The sequence below is a fragment of the Triturus cristatus genome, chromosome 7 (genome assembly GCF_964204655.1).
Source record: "Triturus cristatus chromosome 7, aTriCri1.1, whole genome shotgun sequence".
Classification (NCBI taxonomy): Eukaryota; Metazoa; Chordata; class Amphibia; order Caudata; family Salamandridae; genus Triturus; species Triturus cristatus.
The window spans coordinates 66,504,913-66,531,810 of NC_140590.1; the positions used below are offsets into that span (position 1 = coordinate 66,504,913).

Here is a 26,898-nt window from a genome sequence, read left to right on the forward strand (position 1 = left end):
ACTACGAAGAGTATTTAATGCCCTTTTCTTAGCCTGTCTAATTATCTTGTGGGGATAATGCCTCTTCCTGAGTTTTTCACACAACTCCTCTGATTGTTCAAGGTATGTTACAGTAGAGGAGCAGTTCCTCCGATACCGTAGGAACTGTCTCACCGGCAAATTATCTCTTAGAGCCCTCGGATGGTATGATTGGTACAACAAGAGTGAGTTCCTATCAGTGGATTTCTGGTGGACTCCGGTACACAGTGTGTTACCTTCTACACTATCTAGATCCACCGCCTTTTGGCTGCTATATGTCCATGTAAATCTTAAGCTGACGTCTTGCTGATTAAGCCAATTGAAGAACTCCAATAAAGTATTCTCTTCTCCTGACCAGATACAGAACACATCGTCTATATACCGCTTCCAGAGGCGCAAGTTCCTCTGGAAGGGATTAGACTGATGGTAAATGATGTGTTCTTCAAACAGGCCTACATAGATGCAGGCCAGACTGGGCACCATAGTAGCGCCCATCGATGTTCCTGTGATTTGCAAGTACAACTCATCTTTAAAGCTGATGTGATTTCGAGTCCGGGCAAGTTCTATGCACTGCAGTATAAAGGACTGCGGTGCATCATAGAACCACTATTGTTCCCCCAAAGCCAGCGCCGCTGCCATCCTGCCGCGCTAGAGTGATTCTCTGTCAATCGTGACCAGGAATTCACAATCCGGGTCAAAGTGCAAGTCCTCAAAGCTGTTTAAGAACTCCATAGTATCATTTACAAAAGATTGTTGTTTTATTACCGATTCTTTAAGGAAAAAGTCGGCGAAACCCTGACAGGGGCTCCAAAACTGATTGAATCCCTGACACAATTGGCCGACCAGGGGGTGGACGTTGCTGCTTATGTATTTTTGGTAAGATATAGAAAGCCGGAGTCCTGGGCTTATTGTTAATCAGGAACTCCGCTTCTTTAGCTGTTATCCATTTGTTTTCTTTTGCAATTCCTACCATGTCTTTTATGATCTCTTGTAATTCCTTGACCGGGTCGTGATTAAGGGGGTGGTAATTATTTCGCATCCCCAGTAATCTAGTCACTTCGGCGTCATAATCGATGGAATTCATGACAACCATCACCCCACCCTTGTCAGCTGTTTTTATGGTAAGCAGGTGGTTATTCTGCAGACTTTTAACCGCATCCCAATCCTCACAACTCATATTACTGAATTTCTGGGACGTACTACTTTGTTGAAATGTAGCAATATCTTGTAATACCCTAGTCTCAAAGACCACAACTTCTGGCCCTATCGTTGTTGGGGGGCAAAACTGGGAAGGTTTTTTTAGAGTGGTATTGCACAAAGACGGCGGGTCCTGCGGTTTATTAGCAAAAAACGTTTTTAATTTCACCTTTCACATTGTCTCATGAAATTCCACTCTACATTTAAAGGCATCATGGGTTGGTGTAGGGACAAACCCAAGTCCTTTATTCAACACCCTTTCCTCACTTGTAGTGAGGGTGTGGTCTGACAAATTCACCACCATTATGTTATTCATATCTGATTCCGCCCGCGACTGTGTGTTATCCTGGGGGAATGTGTTTGCCATTGCTGGTTCTGATTGCCACGTCCCCGACCTCTGCCCGTATGACCACCCCCTCTGTTGCCCCTTTGACCGTGTCCTAAAAAAGATCGGAGTAAGGTACCTAAGTCTTCGTTACTCTTCTCTTGTTGATTAAACCTCACTTGAGGTATTGTCCAATTGTTAGGTGTACGTCTGGTTTGTTGTCTTCCACCTCTTGCCCGCCCCACTGAATATTGTTGTTCTGGGCCTGTTTGCTAATATTTTTCTTTTCTTTGGTGTCCGTGAGAGTCGTATCTCTTTTAATACTCTCTTCTAAATCCAGAATTTCTTTAAGTAATTCTTCACTCAACCGCTTTGCGGTATTAATTATAAGGATTAGCCAATCATGTGTACATTTATTGGCTACGTAACTCCAATCCAATCAGAATTTTTTGTCCTCTAAAAATATTTTTGGTTCGATCCTCACCAAAAGGCTAGCAGGGGCCGCTCCTGTTCTCAAATATTCGGTCATAAGCGCCCCATGGAGTGCTATTGTGACCTGCTTATTCTTAATCGTACTAAGCTTTTCCCATTCCTCCCTTGCTGATGTAACATTCAATAGAGGGGCATCAGGGAACAGAGAGGGACCTGCCAAAATTGCTGCAATCTGATCATCCGAAAACGCCAAGCAATTTCTATCCATTTGTCCAGATCGTCCTCACACACCACTATGTTCTGCACTAATTCGGATCTACACAACACAGGGCAGAAAAGAAAAAGAAAAAAAGGGGAAAAAAAACGGGACGGGTGTGTACCTAAATCCTGTAATAACGCTCTCACAGCTGTTCCGCCGTCCTTAATATGCACACAACAAGGAGCTTCAGAGGGGAAACGGACCAGATCGCCCTCCACTCAATAATTAGTATAAATACAAAAAGACCTTGTTGGAAACCGGGCAACCGGGTTAGCAGTCACCAGGTTCCCAGCACAATGGTAGCTTGGCTCGAGCGGTTGGGGGTCAGGCACCGTGTTAAGCGTACGTCACACCCTCACAATAACCATGCGTTCATCCGTTCCAAAAACGACACTACACCGTAAAAATTATGCAAGTCAAGTTGAAAATATATATGTCTTTATATTATTTTCTCTTAGTTGCAGGTTTCATTACATAAATACAATACAATAAGATTTTCCCTAAAAAGAGCAGGTCAAATAAACAATGCTACTTTGGAATTTCAATAAATAGGTTCAGGTCATCATTACGCAAAGAATAAATAGATGTGCAATAGATACAGATGGCAAATAAATACAGTCAGACAATAAATATAGTGCAGGAATAAATTAGTGGATGACAATAAATAAAGCACCTTCAATAAATAAGGTAAAACAATCAATGACAGTTACAGTTCAAATCATTTTCATGAGGTCACTTGGTCTTACTTTGCCCATACACAACTTAAGGACACTTGGATGGCATGGGGGTGTCCCACCTAGATTGATCAAGGCTGGGGCCTAAGCTGAGGCAGAACAAGAGTAACCTAAAGATCTGGCCCTCCAAACCACACAACCCTTTATGGAGGTCACTGTACCAGTCTCAGTTCACCCCTGGCACTCCCAGGCTGGTTCTAACACCCTTTTAGCCCCTAGGATGGTCTTTTAGGGCTCCACGGGACCTCAGACGCCCCCTCTACCACTTACTGTCCTTTTCAAGATGATCGGCTCCGCTCGGCACCGTGTCGACGCCGTGTGGCGGCTCCGGATCGATGTCGCTGGGCGGCCTCGACTCGATGTCGCTGGGCGGCCTCGGCTCGATGTCGCTGGGCGGCCTCGGCTCGATGTCGCTGGGCGGCCTCGGCTCGATGTCGCCTTCCGGCGTCGCAGGGACTCGGACTCCCCACTTCCTGGTGTCTCCGGAGTGCGATCTCCGCTCCCGACCTCCGGCGCGCTTCACCTCAGTTTCCGGCGACTCCGGTGGGCGGACTTCACTCCCCCGTCGACGCCTCACCTCGACCTCAGGTGACTCCCGACTGGACCTCCGGCGCCTCTCCACGACCTCCGTCGGCGCCCTCACTCGACCTCGGGTGACTCCTTACTCTACCTCCGGTGCCTCTCCACGACCTCCGTCGGCGCCCTCACTCGACCTCTGGTGGCTCCGGGTACGACGTCTGCTTTCTGTCAGCGCCGCTTCTCTACCTCAGGCCCCAGGTCTCCAGGCTTCTCGACGTCAGGACTCCAGGAGGACACTGCTGAACAGGTCAGGAGCTTGCTGTTCTTCTTCTTTAAGGCCTGTTCCAAATATTCAGTTCTTTAAGATGGTTCTTCTGGTCTTGATCCCACACAGGGCTTTAGGCTGGGCTTGGTCAGTAGAGACTAGCATCAAGGGTGGGTTTCTGGACCCCACTCCAAGCACTGGTTTCCACCTCTGCTGCCTTACTCCGACCTCCTTCTATCTCTGTCCTCTCTTCTCCAGTCAGATGCCAACTGCCAACCTGAGATGGCCTCCCAACATTCTAAACTGCCTCCCACTGTCACAGGATTCTAGAATGTTCCAGGAGGTTCTGGTGATGTCACAGGTGACAATGGATGGCCACCATTTTGTGTCTCAGGCCCTCAGACAGAAGTTCCAGGGGTAGGGAAAATGGCTCCCTGACCCTGCATCAACACTAAAAAGTCTGGTGGTTCCCAAAAAGGAAACATTATAACAGGGTTTGAGGCAAAAGTGGGACAAAATAAATAATGATGAGGAGGGACCACCCAAAGGGCTGACAGGTCTAACACGCGTCCCCCCCAGCTGAAAGTGGGGAGAGCTACCCAACCCCTTGGGAGTTCTCATCACTAAGGCGGAATACCTTGAGAGACCGTCTGCATTGGCGTGGTCCACTCCAGGCCGATGTTCCACCTGAAAGTCCATTCCCTGTAGGGAGATAGACCACCTTAGCAACTTGGGATTCTCCCCATTCATCTGCATCAGCCACCGAAGGGGTCTGTGGTCTGTCTGAACTAGGAAGTGCGAGCCAAACAGGTATGGCCGCAACTTCTTCAGAGCCCATACCACGGCAAAGGCTTCACGCTCTATTGCACTCCACTTCTGTTCCCTGGGAAGTAGTCTCCGGGATAGGAAGACCACGGGTTGATCCAGACCCTCTTCATTGAGTTGCGATAACACTGCCCCAATGCCATGTTCCGATGCATCCGTCTGGACAATGAACTCCTTGGAAAAATCTGGGGCCCTTAAGACCGGGGCCTCGCACATGGCTTGCTTCAGTTTCACAAAGGCCTGCTGACAAGCCTCCGTCCACACTACCCGTCGAGGTTGTTTCTTGGACGTAAGCTCCGTGAGGGGGGCCACAATGGTCCCATACCCCTTCACGAAGCGGCGGTAATATCCGGTGAGGCCCAGAAAAGCTCGGACCTCAGTCTGAGTCTTGGGGGGTTCCCAGGCCATGATTGCCTCGATTTTCACCTGGAGGGGTTGCACCGCTCCCCTACCCACCAAGTGTCCAAGGTACACTACCGACCCCTGCCCGATCTGGCATTTACTGGCCTTGATCGTTAAACCAGCGTGTTTCAGGGCCTGGAGAACAGCTTGCAGGTGACGCAAGTGATCCTCCCAGCTGTTACTGAAGACGGCAATGTCGTCCAGATAAGCAGCAGAGAAACTCTCCATTCCAGTGAGGATCTGGTTCACCAGACGCTGAAACGTGGCAGGTGCGTTCTTGAGCCCAAAGGGCATCACGCAGAACTGGTAGTGGCCCTTGGGCGTGGAGAAGGCTGACCGTTCCTTAGCTCCATCAGTCAGAGAGATCTGCCAGTACCCGGAAGTAAGGTCAAAGGTACTCAGATATTGGGCAGCTCCCAGCCGGTCAATCAATTCATCCGCCCTCGGTATCGGATGAGCAACAGTCTTAGTTACTGAGTTCAGTCCCCGGTAGTCCACACAGAACCTCAGTTCCGGTTGGGCCCCGGTGGTGCAGCTTTTGGTACTAGTACCACCGGACTGGACCAGGGGTTGCTGGAAGGTTCAATCACTCCTAGCTCCAGCATCTTAGTGACTTCACTGTGAATGCTGGCCTTCACCTTGTCTGTCATCCGGTAGATCTTTGACTTTACAGGTGGGCTGTCTCCTGTGTCCACGTCATGGACGCACAGGTGAGTCCTACCCGGAACAAGGGAGAACAACGAAGAGTACTGCCCCAGGACCTGGCGGCAGTCCTCCTGCTGTTCAGGAGTTAGGGACGGGGAGAGAATCACTCCCTCCACCAACTCATCCTTCTCTTGAGACGCAAATAAGTCGGGGAGAGGCTCGCTTTCCACGTCCTCTGCTCAGTCAGTCACCATCAGCAATATGACTTCGGGCCTCTCATGGTGGGTTTTGAGGCGGTTGGCATGCAGCACCCGTAGGGGCTGGCGAGGGGTCTTCAGATCCACCAAGTAGGTAGCCTTACCCTTCTTCTCCAACACCTCAAAGGGTCCTGACCAGCGATCCTGGAGGGCGCTAAGCTCTCCTGGTTCGATCACCCACACCTTCTGGCCAGGCTCCAACTCCACCGGGTGAGCATTGTGGTCATACCACGCCTTCATCACTGCTTGGCTGGCTTCCAAGTTGTCAGAAGCTTGCTTCCACAACTTAGCCATTTGGCTCCGGAAGGCCAGCATGTAGCTCACCACGTCCTGGGGAAGCTTTCTGGGAGTTCTTTCCCATCCGTCTCTCACCAGGCTGAGAGGTCCACGCACAGGGTGCCCATACAAAAGCTCAAAGGGGCTGAAGCCCACTCCCTTCTGTGGCACTTCCCTGTAAGAAAACAATAGACAGGGTAGGAGGACGTCCCATTTCCTCCGCAGGCTTTCAGGCAGACTTCTGATCATGCCTTTCAAGGTTTTATTGAACCTCTCCACCAGACCATTGGTCTGGGGGTGGTAAGGAGTGGTGAACCGGTAGGTCACTCCACACTCCTTCCACATGGCCCGCATGTATGCTGACATGAAGTTGGTCCCCCTGTCAGACACAACTTCCTTGGGAAAACCCACTCGGGTAAAGATTCCCATCAGGGCCCTAGCCACAACAGGTGCAGTAATGGTCCTCCAGAGGTATAGCCTCTGGGTACCGTGTGGCATGATCCACCAGAACCAGGATAAACCTGTGACCAGCTGTAGTAGGCGGATCTAGCGGACCCACAATGTCGATGCCCACCCTTTCAAAGGGGGTGCTAACGACAGGAAGTGGTTCCAGGGGAGCTTTCAGCTTCACCCCTGTTTTCCCACTGGCTTGACAAGACACACATGTCCGGCAGTAGGTGTCGGACGACACTTTCATTTGAGGCCAATAAAAGTGTGGGACATGCCGGGCAAAGGTCTTGTCTTGCCCCAGGTGTCCTGCCAAGGGGATCTCATGAGCCAATTCCAGAAGGAAGGCTTGGTAACATTGAGGGACAACCAAGGCCCGTGACGATCCGTGCATGGGTGCCTTGGGTTCACTGTAGAGGAGGCCATCCTCCCAGTAAATATTGTAGTTCCCCTCAACGTTCCCTGCTGCCTGGGCTTCGGCCTGTCGCCTCAGTCCCTCAAGGGTAGGACACTCCCTCTGGCCCTTGCAGAATTCCTCCCTGGTCGGCCCTCCCTCCACGTGCCACTCGGCCGGGATGGGTAGGTTCTCCAGTTCGGTAACTTCCCCCTCCGCGGACTCCTGGTCCACCACCTCCGGTGGCCTATCCGTCACACGGGGCGCGGATGCCGAGGCAGGCTCCTCCTGCCCTCGGTTCTTCCCTTGGTCGGCAGCCGGCGGTGCCTTTGTTCCAGGCTCCCGCCTAAACGAACTCCCCCTCCGGGTAGTCGCAGACCTTGTGCTGACACAGGCCCAGTCAGGTGTACCCAGCATCTCAGCATGAGTCCGGTATTCCACCTCCTTCCAAGCATTATGCTCCATGTCATTCCCCAGCAGACAATCGACTGGCACGGCAGGGCTTACGGCAACTCTAAGCAACCCTGCAACCCCTTCCCATTCAAATGGAACCTCGGCCACCGGATAGTGGCCCATTCTGCCGTCAGCCATCGCGGCAGGGTGGAGTACATGGGGAATCACCTGCTCTGGAGACACCAGTTGGCTACGTACCATAGTCATACTGGCTCCTGTGTCTCTCAGAGCCTCCCCTCTTTGGCCGTTGATGGTGACCCGCTACCCATACTTTGTGGTATTTGCGGGCACCTGGATCTTAGGAACCATCTCCCGTTCTCCCAGGGACACTAAAGTGACACCCGCCCACTCCCTTCCCTTACCTAAGGGCATCTCCTCCCCGAGCACTACACTAGCTACTCCGGGGGCCTTTCCTCCGATGGGAGGGGGTGGTCTTTTCGGGCACTTCACATCTCCCTTATAGTGTCCGACCCCACCGCACTCGAAGCAATGGACAACCCTTGGCTGCTGACTCTGGCCAGGATTAGGGTTTCTGGGTGGGTTAGCCCTAGGGGTGAATCCCGTTCCCTTCCCTTGGGAACTATTTTGGGGGCCTTTAGAGAACTCCGTTTTCTTTTCCCCTCCCTCTTTCTTCTGGGGTGCGCCCTGTCCGGTCTTTTGAGAGTCCCCTCCAGTCCCACTTGTGGACACCCGGGTACTAGCCCAAATGTCCGCCTCCTCAGCAAGCTTCCGGGGATTGGTCAGCTTGCTATCCACCAGGTGTTGACGCAGTTCAGGGAAACATTTTTCGAGCAGGTGTTCCTTCAACATCAAATCAAACAACCCCTCGTAGTCCCTCACCTCACTGCCCTGTATCCAACCCTCTAATGCCTTCTTTGCATAGTCCAGGAAATCCACCCAATTCTGTGTGCCCAGTTTGTGGCTACCCCGGAACTTCTGTCGGTACTTCTCGGGTGTTAGTCCAAACTTCCTCACGAGCGCCACTTTCATGGTGGGGTAGTGGGTCTGCTCATCCTGCTCCAGGGCCAATAATGTATCCCTACCAGCTGGAGGCATGTATCTATACAATCCCCCTCCCCAATATTTCTCTGGAACCCCATGGACTCTTAAAGAGACCTCGTAGGCTGCTAGCCACCTGGCGATATCATCACCCGCACTATAGCTAGCTACTATGTATTTTGGCAAATAGGGTTTGGATTCCCTGGTGATTTCTCTTTCTTCGCTGCCACCATTAGGAACAGGGTGTGCCCCGACCCGTAGGATCTGGAGATCTATCTACCTGAGCCTCAACTCGTGAGCCATCCTCCGTTCCTCCTTTTCTTTCTCCAGCTTCGCCAATTCCCATGTGAGCTTTCTTTTCTCCCTCCGGTCAGTGAATTCTGCTTCTAATAAGCCATTGCTAGAGACACTGCTGCCCTTCCTTGAAAGTGTTCTGGGCCCCGCTACTAGGTCCCCCACCTCAGGTTGGTACAAACCAGCCCCCTCGCTGTCAGGCTCTCCATCCCTGTCCTCCTTCTCAACCTTACTTTCTCGCCGTGCCTCCCCCCAAGCCCTCAAGCTGATCTGGAGTTCACCCTTCTTTGCACCTTGGGGACAAAACACCCCCTCTCGCTGACAAAACTCCCTGAGTTGGGCCACAGTGTAAGTTTCCACATCCTCCAACACAAACTCCATTTTGCCCACTCAGGATAGAAGACAGTTGCTTACAGAAGCTATGCAGGGGGGTACCTTTTGTAATACCTCCTCCCACCACCAGAAGTAAATTTGGAAAAAACAAAACTCGAAATTAGGAAGTCCGCTTGTAGAAAACTCTCGGTGTAGGCCTATGGACTACCCAAAGTTATTGTCGAGTAGACGCAAGCACAGCTCTATCCCACCGCTGAACACCAATTTTATGTTGGAAACCGGGCAACCGGGTTAGCAGTCACCAGGTTCCCAGCACAATGGTAGCTTGGCTCGAGCGGTTGGGGGTCAGGCACCGTGTTAAGCGTACGTCACACCCTCACAATAACCATGCGTTCATCCGTTCCAAAAACGACACTACACCGTAAAAATTATGCAAGTCAAGTTGAAAATATATATGTCTTTATCTTATTTTCTCTTAGTTGCAGGTTTCATTACATAAATACAATACAATAAGATTTTCCCTAAAAAGAGCAGGTCAAATAAACAATGCTACTTTGGAATTTCAATAAATAGGTTAAGGTCATCATTACGCAAAGAATAAATAGATGTGCAATAAATACAGATGGCAAATAAATACAGTCAGACAATAAATATAGTGCAGGAATAAATTAGTGGATGACAATAAATAAAGCACCTTCAATAAATAAGGTAAAACAATCAATGACAGTTACAGTTCAAATCATTTTCATGAGGTCACTTGGTCTTACTTTGCCCATACACAACTTAAGGACACTTGGATGGCATGGGGGTGTCCCACCTAGATTGATCAAGGCTGGGGCCTAAGCTGAGGCAGAACAAGAGTAACCTAAAGATCTGGCCCTCCAAACCACACAACCCTTTATGGAGGTCACTGTACCAGTCTCAGTTCACCCCTGGCACTCCCAGGCTGGTTCTAACACCCTTTTAGCCCCTAGGATGGTCTTTTAGGGCTCCACGGGACCTCAGACGCCCCCTCTACCACTTACTGTCCTTTTCAAGATGATCGGCTCCGCTCGGCACCGCGTCGACGCCGTGTGGCGGCACCGGATCGATGTCGTTGGGCGGCATCGACTCGATGTCGCTGGGCGGTCTCGACTCGATGTCGCTGGGCGGCCTCGGCTCGATGTCGCTGGGCGGCCTCGGCTCGATGTCGCTGGGCGGCCTCGGCTCGATGTCGCTGGGCGGCCTCGGCTCGATGTCGCTGGGCGGCCTCGGCTCGATGTCGCTGGGCGGCCTCGGCTCGATGTCGCTGGGCGGCCTTGGCTCGATGTCGCTGGGCGGCCTCGGCTCGATGTCGCCTTCCGGCGTCGCAGGGGCTCGGACTCCCCACTTCCTGGTGTCTCCGGAGAGCGATCTCCACTCCCGACCTCCGGCGCGCTTCACCTCAGTTTCCGGCGACTCCGGTGGGCGGACTTCACTCCCCCGTCGACGCCTCACTTTGACCTCAGGTGACTCCCGACTCGACCTCCGGTGCCTCTCCACGACCTCCGTCGGCGCCCTCACTCGACCTCTGGCGGCTCCGGGTACGACGTCTGCTTTCTGTCAGCGCCGCTTCTCTACCTCAGGCCCCAGGTCTCCAGGCTTCTCGACGTCAGGACTCCAGGAGGACACTGCTGAACAGGTCAGGAGCTTGCTGTTCTTCTTCTTTAAGGCCTGTTCCAAATATTCAGTTCTTTAAGATGGTTCTTCTGGTCTTGATCCCCCACAGGGCTTTAGGCTGGGCTTGGTCAGTAGAGACTAGCATCAAGGGAAGGTTTCTGGACCCCACTCCAAGCACTGGTTTCCACCTCTGCTGCCTTACTCCGACCTCCTTCTATCTCTGTCCTCTCTCTCTTCTCCAGTCAGATGCCAACTGCCAACCTGAGATGGCCTCCCAACATTCTAAACTGCCTCCCACTGTCACAGGATTCTAGAATGTTCGAGGAGGTTCTGGTGATGTCACAGGTGACAATGGATGGCCACCATTTTGTGTCTCAGGCCCTCAGACAGAAGTTCCAGGGGTAGGGAAAATGGCTCCCTGACCCTGCATCAACACTAAAAAGTCTGGTGGTTCCCAAAAAGGAAACATTATAACAGGGTTTGAGGCAAAAGTGGGACAAAATAAATAATGATGAGGAGGGACCACCCAAAGGGTGTGTGTGTGTGTGTGTGTGTGTGTGTGTGTATATGTGTATATATATATATATATATATATATATATATATTTTTCACAATACTTTATTCCCATATACTCGATGGGAGACAGGGCTGGGGCCAAGTCTATGGGCGTCGTCCTCTTGTTAGCTCTGCGCGGTCCTTCTTCTTATCTTCTTTTTTTGTGGTTTCTAACCTTAGGAAGGAAGGTTCAGGGTGCCCCCTAAATACTAAATTTAGGGGCGTTACAGGTAGGTAAAGGGCAGGGACCAATGGGTCTCTTCCCTGTGGTGGGTATACCCCCTATTCTGCCACTCTCCAGTGGGAGGGGGGCAGAAGCCTGTCCCTGGTTGGCTGAGTACACCCCATCCTCAAGTTTGCGGGGGCTCGAGGTTGTGCTTCACCTCGCCTCCCCCACATGAGGGGTGGAGTTGGCAGAGGTGGGCACACCTCTTTTCCTCACTTGTTTTCCCGCCGGTTCTCCCGCCCAAAGGGGGGGGGTAGAACCAGTGGGGACCAGTTGCTGAAAGCAGCAAATGGTCTGGAGAGACTCACAAAGGCGGCAGGCGTTTGAAGTCTCTGCTTCGGGAACCCTGCCCATCCTCGTGGAGGTGGCTTGGCACCTCGTCCCAGGATGTGCATTGTTTCACGCCCCTGAGAGCAGCGAGCTCTCGACCCAGGGGTCCAGAAACATGTCTGGTGGTGGCAGCCTAAGCAGCCACTCAGTCAGGTCAGTCAGTGCATTTTACATTAAATCCCACACTAGCATCAGTGTGGGTTTAATGTGCTGAGAAGTTTGATACCAAACTTCTCAGTCTTCAGTGTAGCCGTTATGGTGCTGTGGAGTTCGTAATGACAAACTCCCACCACCATATACTCTTAATGGCAGCACTGCACTTACAGTGCCCAGGAATGGACTTGGGCACTGTAGGGGTACAGGGCTCATGCACCTGCACCCTCACCACAGGCATAGGTCACCCAGCTAGAGGGGTGACTGATGTATGAGGACAGGGATGTGTGCCATGTCGACTCTTCACTTTGTTCTGCACCAAGGCACTTGGGCTGCCAAGGCAGTGTGTGAGTGTCAGGGTACAGGGCCTCTGAGGGTGGCACAATAAGTGCTGCAGCACTTGGAGGCCTTCTCTGGTCATAGTGCCCTGGGTACCTGTGGTACCATTTACCAGGGGCAGACATGTGGCCAGAGCTGCCAATTGGGTTTGTTTTTGGTGAAAGAACACAGGCCCTGGGAACCTGATTGGCAGGGACCCAGGTCACAACAAGAAAAAGTGCATCAGTAGTCTGGCAAAAAGCGGGGGGGGGGGGGGTTACTGCAACAGAAACCCACTTTCCTACACTGGAATGCATGTAGTTCCCACTAAAATCAGACTTCTAGTGATGGTTTAAGGTGGGTAATCACCTGCTGAAATTGCATGAAGGTGAAACGTGAGTGCATAATTTTGATCACGAGAAAAAGCATCCGGGTAATGAACCAATAAGCGAATGCAGAGCCATTAGGTTTAAAGAACGGTGTCCCGAAGACCGCTCTGTTCTTTGCACTCAACAGATTTCCCTTCACCTCCTTTCTTTTCACCTCTTTTACAATTTTGGATTGCAATATAGATCCTTCATTGTTTGTGTGAACTACACCTACAGTTATAGTTCTTATGTTATCAAAAGTAACAACTTTTAATTTGTGGTGTTTATGAAATCTATTTTTCCCCCAGACTCACAAAGCAGAAAACTTGTTGAAGGCAGATACTTATCGAAAATGGAAGGCAAGCAAGGCTGGAGAGAAGCAGGTGTCTGTGATTCTGCAGGTGAGGTTCACAATGAGGTGGGCAATGCTGAGGATCCGGAACTCTGGAGGGCGTCTCGTTTTTCCTGGCTTGACCGCAGCATCCCCACTTCCTTTATTGATTTTGAGGGTGAAGGGGCGTTGGCAGCCTGATGTATTTATTCAGGGTTGGTAATGATGTACCTAGGAAGGTACTGTGTGGGTTCTTCAGTTTGTGTGATTGAACAGGCTGAGGTGCTTTCGAGGGCAGAGTTCTTTTGTCAGAGCAGAGGGAACAGTTTTCATGTAGGTCTCTCCTATAAAAGGCTATATGAGAAGTGCCAAGTTTAAGATTAGGTATAGGTGGGCACCATAAAACTGTTTCCACCAGCAGTCTGAGTCCCTGTCGTGATGGAGTAAAGGCACAGCAGCCTGAGTCCCTGTAATGTTGGAAAAGAGGCACAGCAGCCTGTGTCCCTGCCTGAGTGCCTATCATGATGGGGTAGAGGTCCAGCAGCCTGAGTCCCTGTTATGATGGAGTAGAGATTCAGCAGCCTGAGTCCCTGTCATGATGGGGGTAGAGGTCCAGAATCCTTGGTGCCTGTCCTGATGGAGTAGAGGTGCAGCAGCCTGAGTCCCTGTAATGTTGGAGTAGGGGCCCCACAGCCTTAGTCCCCGTCATGTTGGAGTAAAGGTCTATTAGCCTGAGTCCCTATAATGTTGGAGTAGAGGTCCAGCAGCCTGAATCCCTGTCATGATGGAGTAGAGGCCCCACAGCCTTAGTCTCCGTCATGATGGAGTAGAGGTCCAGCAGCAGAGTCCCTGTCATGATGGAGTAGAGGTCGAGTAGCCTGAGTCCCTTTCCTGATGGCGTAGAGGTCCCGCAGCCTGAGTCGTCCCTGTCATGATGGAGTAGAGGTCCAGCAGCCTGAGTCGTCCCTATCATGATTGAGTAGAGGTCCAGCAGCTGAGTCATCCCTGTCATGATGGTGTAGAAGTCCTGCAGCCTGAGTCGTCCCTGTCATGATGGCGTAGAGGTCCCGCAGCCTGAGTCGTCCCTGTCATGATGGCGTAGAGGTCCAGCAGCCTGAGTTGTCCCTGTCATGATGGCGTGGAGGTCCAGCAGCCTGAGTTGTCCCTGTCATGATGGAGTGGAGGTCCCGCAGCCTGAGTCGTCCCTGTCAAGATGGGGTGGAGGTCCCGCAGCCTGAGTCGTCTCTGTCATGATTGAGTAGAGGTCCAACAGCCTGAGTCGTCCCTGTCATGATTGAGTAGAGGTCCAGCAGCCTGAGTCGTCCCTGTCATGATTGAGTAGAGGTCCATCAGCCTGAGTCGTCCCTGTCATGATTGAGTAGAGGTCCAGCAGCCTGAGTCGTCCCTGTCCTGATTGAGTAGAGGTCCAGCAGCCTGAGTTGTCCCTGTCATGATGAGATAGAGGTCCCGCAGCCTGAGTCCCTGTAATGTTGGAGTAGAGGTCCCGCAGCCTGAGTTGTCCCTGTCATGATGGCGTAGAGGTCCAGCAGCCTGAGTTGTCCCTGTCATGATGGCGTGGAGGTCCCGCAGCCTGAGTCGTCCCTGTCAAGATGGGGTGGAGGTCCAGCAGCCTGAGTCGTCCCTGTCATGATGGCGTGGAGGTCCCGCAGCCTTGGTCCCTGTATAATGGAGTTGAGGTCCAGTGAAAGAGCTGAGCTTGAGGTCTTGGTAATGCGGAATTGGAATAGAAAGCTGCATTATCACTGCAGTTTGTGTTTCTCTTGGCACTGGAATGTCTTGGAAAGCTGTAGGTGAGAGCAGAGCTGCACAGTCAGCAGCACTGTCCGCTTCCTAGTAGAGGAATAGTTGAGTCCAAACACCAGGAGTGGTCTACCTGTGGAGATTCAGCATTACTCGTTAGATGGCGTAGGCCTTGCCAGGTCAGAATTAAAGTGCACTTGCAGAGCACAGTTGTGATGTAGGTGGTAAAGAAAAGGTTTGACAAGACCTCTCCTTCAATAGGAGGGTTGATTTCAGGGTATGGATAGGGTGCATGAGGGTTGATTTCAGGGTATGGATAGGGTGCATGAGGGTTGATTCCAGGGTAAGGATAGGGTGCATGAGGGTTGATTCCAGGGTAAGCATAGGGTGCATGAGGGTTGATTCCAGGGTAAGGATAGGGTGCATGAGGGTTGATTTCAGGGTAAGCATAGGGTGCATGAGGGTTGATTTCAGGGTAAGGATAGGGTGCATGAGGGTTGATTCCAGGGTAAGGATAGGGTGCATGAGGGTTGATTTCAGGGTATGGATAGGGTGCATGAGGGTTGATTCCAGGGTAAGGATAGGGTGCATGAGGGTTGATTTCAGGGTAAGCATAGGGTGCATGAGGGTTGATTTCAGGGTAAGGTTGAGTTCAGGGTAAGGATAGGGTGCATGAGGGTTGATTTCAGGGTAAGCATAGGGTGCATGAGGGTTGATTTCAGGGTAAGGATAGGGTGCATGAGAGTTGATTTCAGGGTAAGGATAGGGTGCATGAGGGTTGATTTCAGGGTAAGGATGGGGTGCATGAGGGTTGATTTCAGGGTAAGGATAGGGTGCATGAGAGTTGATTTCAGGGTAAGGATAGGGTGCATCGGTGACTCGGTGGATGGCCCAGTGCTAGAGTAGCAAGCGACCTCCTCAGTTCAACATTCCTGCCGCGTGCTCCGCTGCTTCGGCTTTGTGAGGGTGAAGGGCGCGCTTTGCAGTATTGGTCCCAAGGACTCCAAGCTGAGCCTGTCCTGGCCTAACCCTGTCGTCTCCTTGCAGCTCGAGAAGGAGGAGCAGATCCACAGCCTGGACATCGGAAATGAAGGCTCCGCTTTCGTCGAGGTGCTGGTTGGCCACTCCACATCCGCCAGCGAGCAGGATTATGAGGTAGGCTCTGCGCCAACGCTGAGTAAACAGGCGACTGTGCCAACGGATGCAGGGAAACCAGACGGGGAAGGACGAGAAAGCACAACTATGGAGTAGATGATGGTATACTCGACTCTGTGGCTACTCAGTCTTCTGCATCAAAACCCACCAAAGGTTCTAGAAAATGAGTAGATGCCACATAAAACCAGTGGCAGGGCTCCGACTGGAGCACTGTCGACCAGTGTGGCAGGCAGACTGTTCATGTAAGCCCAGCCTCATGCAGGTTCGCTCTGGGGCCGGAACATCGCACAGTTTCACTTTTGTCCAAACGTAGGTTTAGCAGAAGTTGTAGTAGTCCTCTGAGTGGAGGTGGGCATCTGCAGTGACCCTGAAGGAACTGCACGCGCTGCTGCTTGTGGCTGAATGTAGGCGCCTGCCTTCATGATTAGAGCAGAGCAGCCGGTGCCAGTTTGTCAGTGTTTTGTTGGTGCAGCTGTTTTTCCTCTAGCTTATAATTCAAGTTAAGTACCTTACCGCATGGATCTTCTTGCTTGGAACTTTCTTATCTCCAATGCAGTCTCCCACCTTCATGGTGCATTGCATTGAAGAGAGGGTACCCTGCCCCTGCAGCACTTCCGGTGCCCCATGTCGCGCTGCTGCTGCCAGGCCGCCTTCATTCCTTCTACATCTTGCGCGGTTCCTCTCCCTTGTCCTACGGCTACTACTTTGACGTCATGTCTCTGCTGCTCTCCCAGTCACCCTCTGACACAGACCAGAGAAACAGACTCCCAGCCATTGGGCATGAGAATCCAGAAAAGATTCATGCTGGAGACCCTTTTTTCCTTTACCCCACCTCTAAAATCAACCATTAGTCCTAGAAAGAGTTGCAGGAGGCGCAGACAGAGGTGTAAACAGAGACTGATAACCCTGCAGAGAGAATCACAGTTGAAATGAGAAACTAGTAGATGCACAGAAACCGCATTTAAACATATTTAAAGTTAAAGGGGGACTTGGAACCCGACGTAAACCCTCCCCACTTTCTTGTTGGTCAAAGGCACAAGCTTAGAGTCTCCCCTGCCTGGCCAGAAGCAGCCACTGCCCGCTGAACGCGGTGGCCTCACATACTTGCATCTGGCTGATGGCAAATAGTATGTAAGAAGTGCATGCACCAGGCGACGGCTCTGCCCACACAATACAGCCCCTCTACACAACATACATAAAACACATAGACACTACATGCAAAGAGACCAGCAAAGACACACGCACAGAATGAGAGCCAAGGTCTGAAAAATAGAGTCCTGGCAACAGAAGGATTTAAATACTGCAAGCACAGATTCTCTTGGTACCCTGTACCTGGTCCTGCGGCTGGTATGGAATTGCCTCACGCACTGTTAAACTGTGAGCTGGCACTGATAGGTTTTACAGATGGAGCTGTATCATACAGCGCTAATGTGATGATGGTGAAGTCTTTTGATGTTTTGTTTTGAACAGCAGTTGCAGGCATATATTCTAAAACCTTCATGGCGATGCGCCTCCCGGCAAAGTAAGCCATGTGTGCAACATTATCCACCACAGCCTGTTTCACAGTCCCCACTGACCAGACTAATAGTGTTGTTAATGTACTCACAATCTTTTTCCCAAGGGCCATAAAGTGTGGTCTATGATGTGACTGAGGGCTGCATTGATGCCAGCGGGGTGGTCATTGTGGAGGGGGAGGGGAGGGGAGTGGCTGTTGACAGTAAGGCGGATGTAGGGGAAATTATATATACATCTTGTGGTTGAATTGCACAATGCGAAACCACAAAACCGGAGATTAATCCTGGCTTCCCCACTCAACCAAATTGTGTGATCCTAGGTAATTATTTTGACCTTGAAATACATGACTTCCGGATGTGCGCAGTACAAAACTTTCTCCTATGTTTGATTTAATAAACAGCAATATAGTTCATGTATAATAGGAGCTCGGTTCACCCAAAGAGTAAAAAACACCTGACATGACTTTTAATTCACAGGTGCGATTGGTTTTATGGTGCAATCAAGAATGAATGTTTCTACATTCATTTGTAAAAACCAATTCAAAAACCAAATTCTTCTCAGTGTACTGATGTCTGATGTACTACGGTGAAACGGTTCTGCATGTTAATGAAATACACTTTTTAAATTTCGAGGAGACTTAAAGACGGTTTGATGCAAAAGTGTACAAATGTGACAAAGAATGAAGGTATAGTTAGGAGGTGCAGGACAACCTCGTGACTGACTTTTTTAAACTTTCATTACCCAGTGAATTGATTCGCCTGCTTATTTAACCTCTTTTAATGTTAGTTGCGTGAACAGCAGCCCTGTGCTGCTGTTGACTAGGGCGCGCACGTACTGACTGTATCACCGTAAATAATGCATCCTTCTTCTTCGTCTAAGGTGATACTGGTCACTTCATCCTTCATGTCCCCATCGGAGAGCAAGAACGGAAGCAATCTGAATCGCGTACGCATGTTTGGGCCGGACAAACTTGTGAAAGGAACAGCTGAGAAAAAATGGGACCGGGTGAAGATTGTATGCACACAGCCTTACAACAAGGTATGTGACTTAGAGCAGAATCTGGGTGTGCAGCAGCAGCGGTGCAAAGCATTGCTAAGGTATGTGACAAAGAGCAGGCACCGGGTGCGGAGCAGCACCGGTGCAAAGCATTGCTAAGGTAAATGATGAAGAGCTGTCACTGGGTGCAGAGCAGCACCGGTGCAAAGCATTGCTAAGGTATGTATCTGAAAGAAACACGTTAGTTAGATTCCTCACCTTAGAATATCCCCAGGCGTCAGACTGGATCCGGAAGATTTTTGTAGCAATACCCCTTGCGCGTCACTAGGCGTCGTCTGCGGCTCCGCGTCCGTCGTTGGCGTCGTGCGCCGGAATGACGTCGTCTGAGTACTTAGACGCCGCCCTCGCGCGCTGACGTCAGTTCTTCTTTTTTCCGTGCCAGTAAACGCCGATCCGGGAGAGCTACCCCTTTAGTCAATTTTTGACTAACTTTTTTCGACTCTTTTTGGTCACTTTCGACTCTGGTGCCGGTAGGATGCCTGGTTTCAAGGCCGGCGACGACTGTCACCGACTGATGTCGGTGACCGATCATCACCGCCGGTGTCTGTACTGCTTGGGCCTCGACCACGACGCGGAGTCGTGCTCCGATTGTATGGCCCTGACCTCGAAAGCTAGGCGGGAGCGGTCCCGCAAGCTTCTTGAGCTTCGCCACTCGGCTCCGCGCCCCTCTCGATCCCGGTCCAGGAGGAGGTCCAAGGATCGGTTGCGGAGCCGCACTCGACATCGGTGCTCGTCTGGCTCGAAGTCTTCGGGTAAGTCGAAGCACTCCAAGAAGTCCAAGAGGCGACACCGCTCTTCGGACTCCCCTTGCCGGTCGCGCGACTCGGCCGAGGGTCCGGGTGGTTCCACCCCCGCGGCTCCGCGGGAGCCCAGGCGCCGCGCAAGTCCCCCATACCCGCCGGTCCCTGGGACTGACGCGACACCGGCGGAGGTCAGTGCCTTCCTCTCGGCCATGAGGAGCCTGGCCCCGCCGTCGACGCCCGCTGGCGCGCCTTCGGGCCCCGCGGACTCGACTGGGCGACCTCGCGTGCCGGCGGCTCCGGCGCCGTTGGAGGCTCCGGCCCCGACGCCGCAGGTCCCCGAGAGGCCCGAGCTTGGGCCCCCGTCAACGCCGGTCGACCTCGTTACGCCTCCTCCACCGGCGCAGACTCCGGTACCACCCACGACGCCGACTCCGGTCGACGTCGATCCCCGGTTCAGCCCCTGTCCGGTCCCGACGCCGATGCGGCGCCGCATCCGACGCCGCTGGAGACACGTATTGTCTATCGACCTGCTTCGATCATTCCTCCTGTTTACCAGGAATCGGATGACGGGGACGACTGGGAGGGGTCTGAGGACCCTATGGCCCTTCAGGGGCACCTTTCTCAGGACTGGGCAGATGAACTGGGGGAGGCCAGTGGTCTGGATACCTCACCGGACACTGGATTCATCTCTCCTCCGACTGTGGCTTCGGAGGAGGGTGCAGCTTTTTCTGGGGTGCTGCGCAAGGCGGCCGCGGCCCTTGGGCTTGAGCTGCCTGCCGTGGCTGTGAGGACTAACATCCTCACTGAGGTGCTTCAGTCTGCCGCATGCTCCACTGAGCCTCTGCTGCAATTCAATGAGGCCCTCACTGACGTTCTGCAGGGCACCTGGTCCAAGCCCTCCACAGTCCCTCCTGTGGATAGGAACGTTGCCAGGCGCCACTGCCCTGCTCCGGGCGACCCCAGTTTTCTGTCCCAACACCCCACCCCCGAGAGTCTGGTTATCCAGGCCTCTACCTCCCAATCCTCCTTCCCGTCCGCTCCTCCGGACCGGGATTCCAAGAGACTGGAACAGTTCGGTAAGAAGCTGTTCTCCTCGCTCAGTTTGGGTCTGCGGTCTTTGAACACCACCTGTCTCTTGGACCGTTATTCTCACTCTCTGTGGGATACGGTGGAGGACGTGCTGCCACTGTGCCCGGAGGAGGCCCGGGCACGGCTTTCCTCGGCTCTGGCCGATGGGAGAGATGCAGCGTGCCATGCAATCCGATGTGGACTCGACACTACGGATTCGCTGGGTAGGGCGATTTCTACCACGGTGGCGCTTCGACGTCACGCCCGGCTGCGGTCCACGTCCTTTTCAGGGGATGTCCAGAGCACACTCATGGACATGCCTTTTTATGGCGCTCGCCTTTTTGGTGAGAAAGTGGACAGTGCGCTGGCTCGCTTCAAGGACTCCCGGGCTACGGCCACGTCCTTGGGCCTCTCGGCCCCGCGGCCACAAACTTCTGCTTTTCGCTCCTTTCGTGGCCAAGGAAGGGGCTCCTCCTCACGTCCGCCTAGCCACCGGCTGCAGAACCAGCCTGCACGCGGTCGCAGACGTGGTTTCCGCCGAGGCGGTACTGGAGGACGACGCGGTCAGTCCACGTCCACCCCGGCAGCATCCGCCTCAAAGCCTTCCTAGTCCGAGCTTTCAGGCCCATTCCTCGCCAGTGGGAGGCCGGGTTCGCCATCACCTGCTCCACTGGCGTACCATTACTTCGGGATTACAATGGATGGTATCAGTTCCTATGGATGAAGGGAAACACAGCCACTAATTATGTGGTGTTCTAAAGAAGAGGGGTAGTCTCCTGGGATAGGTGAGTGTGTGAAGAAAGAGGAAGGTACTCCTAGGTTTTGTACGTAGTGCCCTCACACACCCTTTCGAGTGTATAGCATCATCATCGGGCAATGTTGCTCCTCGTGGGGGTGGCGCTGCAGTCCCTCACGGGCCCCAAGGGGCTCTCTAGCGGAGATCTTTTAGGAGTTTGCCACAGTGGTGAGTGCGGGTATGTGGGAAAAAAAGTGTCAGTGAATGTGAATTAAAATGGAGCAGGAGGCCCTGTCAGTTTTATTCGTAGGACCCCTGCTTCAGAGTAAAAGTCAACGGGGATGGAGATGCACGTATGTGCCGTTGTGAGAGGGGAAATTAAAACAAATAAATTCCCACTTCTCTCAACCCGAGTGTCAATGTGATAAAGTGTAGTTTAAAAAAAGGGGGTCGACATGTTTCGCGCTACAGACTGGTCCCTAGGGGATCCTTAGCGCTTCATCAGGACCAATTAAAGAAAGAACCCAGGGATCAGGAAAAAACACACTGTATCCCTAGACAGACCTGATTGTGGTAACGATTGGAAGGACCCGTTCTTATACTAAAGTCCTACTTCTCAACCTAAAAAGGAGACAAAAGAGAGGGGGGGGGGGGGAAAGAGAGAGAAAACACAAAAAGTTCAGAGCCCAGTTACATATTAGTTATATATGTTCCTTTAAAAAGAGAGCTCGAAGTCACAAGTGCACTGGTTGCGCCCAAGTGTCAAATGCATGGGACTGGTGAAGCGTCGGTGCGTCTTCGATGTGACATGCATAGCAAAGTGAACAAAAGTGTGAGGTAGGTTCTACCTGGGTAACGATGATTGGCAGTACCAACCACGTACTGTTGTGACGGAGGTGCATAGAAGAGACTATGCTGCATAATAGACTGGTATGGTAACATCGTGCGTTGAGTTGTACAACTATGCCGCCCAGTGCCATGTATGTTGATAATAGGTGGCCACAGGTTTAGTGATACACAAGGTGGGAAGAGGTAGTGGCGCTAGTTACCATCACGACCCTGTGTGGGTACGCTAGAAACGAGACTTACCTAGAGAACATGGAACTAAATCCAGTGCAATTAAAGGTGCTCGTGTGAGGTCTGGAGCTTGACTAAACCAAACCTGGAGTCAGATTCTCGACCCTGTCAGAATCAGAAGGAGGAGACATGCCTGGAGAACAGGGAGCTAAGATCGAGTGCAATTGAAGGTACTCGTGTGGGGTCTGGAGCGTGACTAGACCGGACCTGGAGTTAGGCGTGACCGATGTGAATTGCAAAAATGCTATACATAGAGATACAAATCGAGACAAAAAATCCCGCCTACCCTCCCCTCGTCTGAGAAGGGCTCCGTCGGTAGTGCCGCGCTGTGAAGCTAGGAAAAACAAACAGAGTACAGGACTGGATTACATCGGGAGGGCCCATCGGATAAAAAGGGAACCAGCCTAGCATCATTCTTAAAGGACAAAGAGTTACTTACTTCTGTTCTTCCTTCACGGGACCGGAAACCTACCCGTCCTGCGGTACTGCCGGTAGCATACCTGGTCAGGAATCGGACTTCCCTAAATACGGGAAGCAACGCGGGAAGTTAAGGCCGTGACGACATCACGCGGCGTGAAGGGGGGTTCTCAGTGGTAATCCAAACGATGGCGGCCATGTTGGAATGGGGACGCGAGTCGTGGGATAATATAGAAAACGGTACCTTCTACGGTCCGAAATAGTGATAAGGCTCCCAATGGATTGCTGAAATCATCATAAATCGGAGTCTCTATACCCTATAAGATTCGGAGTCAGTGTAGTAAGTTAATACAGGGTGTAGGGGTACTCCTTGTGTTCTGTATGTGTGTGTAATGCTTAGCGGAGAGAGATGGGGCGGCCATCTTGGAGTGGTGACGGGGGGATATGTCATCTGTATGAACTGCAAGTGGTAATGTATCGATATCAATGATACCGTAACTCCCAAGAGTGTACGCTTTACGTTGGAAACTGGACCAAGCATGGCAGTGGGGTCGGGATTGCTGAAGTTCTAAATGATTGGTATGGTGTTATATTGATGGAAAGTAAGGTGTTGTAGCAGGCATCTTGAAGCAACTCGCCCTGGTCTAGGAATATTAGTGTGACAGATCCACCCAGGGTATATCCTCGTTCAATCCTTTTTTGTTGCTACTGAGTTTAAACACCCAACGTTGTTCTTGTCTGAATAATGTGGTTGCTGACCACTGGGAGTTGGATTCAATTATTGTCCAATGTAAACTTTCTGGGGGGTGATCTTTGTCCAGAAAGTGGCTTTGTAGTCTGGTGGCTGTGCGTTTGCGTCGGATTGTACTTTTATGCTCCCCTATTCGGACCTTCACTGGTCTGGTGGTCATGCCAATGTACTGTAGGTTACAGGGACAGGTAATTAAGTACACGCAATTCTTGGTGTTACAGTTCGTGTGCCTTGTCTGTTTCCAGAGCCTAGAAAGTCCCAAGTCTATTTCCTTAGTGGGACTGGTCTGGGGGCATGCGGCGCATGAGCCACATGGATAATGTCCAACCACTGGAGGTAGGTTCCATAATGTGGGTTGTGTCTGAATGGTTTTTTTTGGCCGTGTATGCACGAGCATGTCCCTGAGGTTCTGGGTTCTTTTGAAAGAGAAGAGTGGTTGGGGACCTGGTTGGAACTGTCCAGTTTCCAGGATCTTCCAGTTCTTCTTAATGATTTTTTGAATCTTGTTAGAATTGGGTGTGTAAGATGTAACACAGGTCAGGATATCTGTGGTCGGTTTTTCTTTTATTTCAAGTAGTGCTCCTCTGTGGTTATTTCTGGCTCGTTTTCGGGCTTGGTTAACGATTTTCTTTGGGTACTCCCTTTGGATCAGGTTTTTTGTTAGGGTGTCCGCCTCTCTTTCATATTCTGTAATGGTATTACAGTTACGTCGTAACCGTAGAAACTGACCCACTGGTAAATTGTTCCTCAAAGATTTAGGATGGTGGCTGTTGAACAGGAGGAGACTGTTCCTGTCAGTCGGTTTTTTGTAGTTAGTGGTCATGAGGGACCCGTCTTTCAAAGATATGAGGAGGTCTAGGAAAGGGATAGACTCAGATGACATCGTGCCAACAAAGTTGAGGAAAGGGTTAAGAGTATTAATCCATGTGAAAAAGGTTCGACATGATTCTTCATCCCCTTTCCAAAAGATGATGATATCATCGATGTACCTTCGCCATAGTAGAATATTAGTCTTGTAAGGGTTGCCGTCTGTAAGGATGTGTTCTTCTTCAAAGTCCGCCATGTACAAACAGGCCAGACTCGGCGCAAAGGTGCTCCCCATGCTGGTCCCCTGGATCTGATGGTAAAGTTGTTCTTCAAAGGCGAAGTAGTTCTCTTTCAACGCTATAGTAGCACAGTCACAGATGAAAGTGATAGGTGTTTCGGATGGCCATGGGTCCACGTTTCGGAGCACTTTGTCCAGGACTAGGAGTGTCGCATCTTGAGGGATGTTCGTGTATAAAGCCTCAACGTCTAAGGTGACTAAGAGGGTGATTGATTCTGGTGTTTCAAATTGTTCGATGAGGTTCAGAACTTCTGTTGTGTCTCTCAGATAGGTAGGGGTCTTTGTTACCAAGGGGCGTAGAAATACATCGCAGAACTTACTGAGTGGTTCTAACAGGGAATCAATCCCTGAGACAATGGGCCTGCCAGGTGGGGGGGTGACCCCTTTGTGGATTTTTGGTAGGCAATAGAAGTACGGAGTACGGGGGTACTTGTTCATGAGGAATGAAGCCTCGTCCTTCGTTATCCAGCCTTCTGCTTCGGCCTCCACAGTCAGGTGCTGTATCTTGGTGGTGAGACGTGTGGTTGGGTCTTCTTCAATAGGCTCGTAGTACCTAGTATTGGAAAGTTGTCGTAAGCATTCTTCATCATAGACGACCTTATCCTGAATAACTATTGCACCTCCCTTGTCCGCTGGCTTAAGGACGCATCGTCCTTAAGCCAGCGGACAAGGGAGGTGCAATAGTTATTCAGGATAAGGTCGTCTATGATGAAGAATGCTTACGACAACTTTCCAATACTAGGTACTACGAGCCTATTGAAGAAGACCCAACCACACGTCTCACCACCAAGATACAGCACCTGACTGTGGAGGCCGAAGCAGAAGGCTGGATAACGAAGGACGAGGCTTCATTCCTCATGAACAAGTACCCCCGTACTCCGTACTTCTATTGCCTACCAAAAATCCACAAAGGGGTCACCCCCCCACCTGGCAGGCCCATTGTCTCAGGGATTGATTCCCTGTTAGAACCACTCAGTAAGTTCTGCGATGTATTTCTACGCCCCTTGGTAACAAAGACCCCTACCTATCTGGGAGACACAACAGAAGTTCTGAACCTCATCGAACAATTTGAAACACCAGAATCAATCACCCTCTTAGTCACCTTAGACGTTGAGGCTTTATACACGAACATCCCTCAAGATGCGACACTCCTAGTCCTGGACAAAGTGCTCCGAAACGTGGACCCATGGCCATCCGAAACACCTATCACTTTCATCTGTGACTGTGCTACTATAGCGTTGAAAGAGAACTACTTCGCCTTTGAAGAACAACTTTACCATCAGATCCAGGGGACCAGCATGGGGAGCACCTTTGCGCCGAGTCTGGCCTGTTTGTACATGGCGGACTTTGAAGAAGAACACATCCTTACAGACGGCAACCCTTACAAGACTAATATTCTACTATGGCGAAGGTACATCGATGATATCATCATCTTTTGGAAAGGGGATGAAGAATCATGTCGAACCTTTTTCACATGGATTAATACTCTTAACCCTTTCCTCAACTTTGTTGGCACGATGTCATCTGAGTCTATCCCTTTCCTAGACCTCCTCATATCTTTGAAAGACGGGTCCCTCATGACCACTAACTACAAAAAACCGACTGACAGGAACAGTCTCCTCCTGTTCAACAGCCACCATCCTAAATCTTTGAGGAACAATTTACCAGTGGGTCAGTTTCTACGGTTACGACGTAACTGTAATACCATTACAGAATATGAAAGAGAGGCGGACACCCTAACAAAAAACCTGATCCAAAGGGAGTACCCAAAGAAAATCGTTAACCAAGCCCGAAAACGAGCCAGAAATAACCACAGAGGAGCACGACTTGAAATAAAAGAAAAACCGACCACAGATATCCTGACCTGTGTTACATCTTACACACCCAATTCTAACAAGATTCAAAAAATCATTAAGAAGAACTGGAAGATCCTGGAAACTGGACAGTTCCAACCAGGTCCCCAACCACTCTTCTCTTTCAAAAGAACCCAGAACCTCAGGGACATGCTCGTGCATACACGGCCAAAAAAAACCATTCAGACACAACCCACATTATGGAACCTACCTCCAGTGGTTGGACATTATCCATGTGGCTCATGCGCCGCATGCCCCCAGACCAGTCCCACTAAGGAAATAGACTTGGGACTTTCTAGGCTCTGGAAACAGACAAGGCACACGAACTGTAACACCAAGAATTGCGTGTACTTAATTACCTGTCCCTGTAACCTACAGTACATTGGCATGACCACCAGACCAGTGAAGGTCCGAATAGGGGAGCATAAAAGTACAATCCGACGCAAACGCACAGCCACCAGACTACAAAGCCACTTTCTGGACAAAGATCACCCCCCAGAAAGTTTACATTGGACAATAATTGAATCCAACTCCCAGTGGTCAGCAACCACATTATTCAGACAAGAACAACGTTGGGTGTTTAAACTCAGTAGCAACAAAAAAGGATTGAACGAGGATATACCCTGGGTGGATCTGTCACACTAATATTCCTAGACCAGGGCGAGTTG

General features: G+C 51.1%; 1 protein-coding gene across 2 annotated transcripts in view; it reads left to right on the forward strand.

Annotated features, from left to right (window-relative positions):
• Positions 1-26,898, forward strand: part of XRCC1 (X-ray repair cross complementing 1) — a 297,807-nt gene that overhangs the window by 40,335 nt on the left and 230,574 nt on the right. For both annotated transcript variants that reach the window (XM_085615657.1, XM_085615656.1), the window contains exons 2-4: positions 12,971-13,063; positions 15,802-15,909; positions 18,304-18,462. In XM_085615657.1, the coding sequence (XP_085471783.1) occupies positions 12,971-13,063; positions 15,802-15,909; positions 18,304-18,462 (360 nt within the window). The remainder of the gene's footprint in view (positions 1-12,970; positions 13,064-15,801; positions 15,910-18,303; positions 18,463-26,898) is intronic.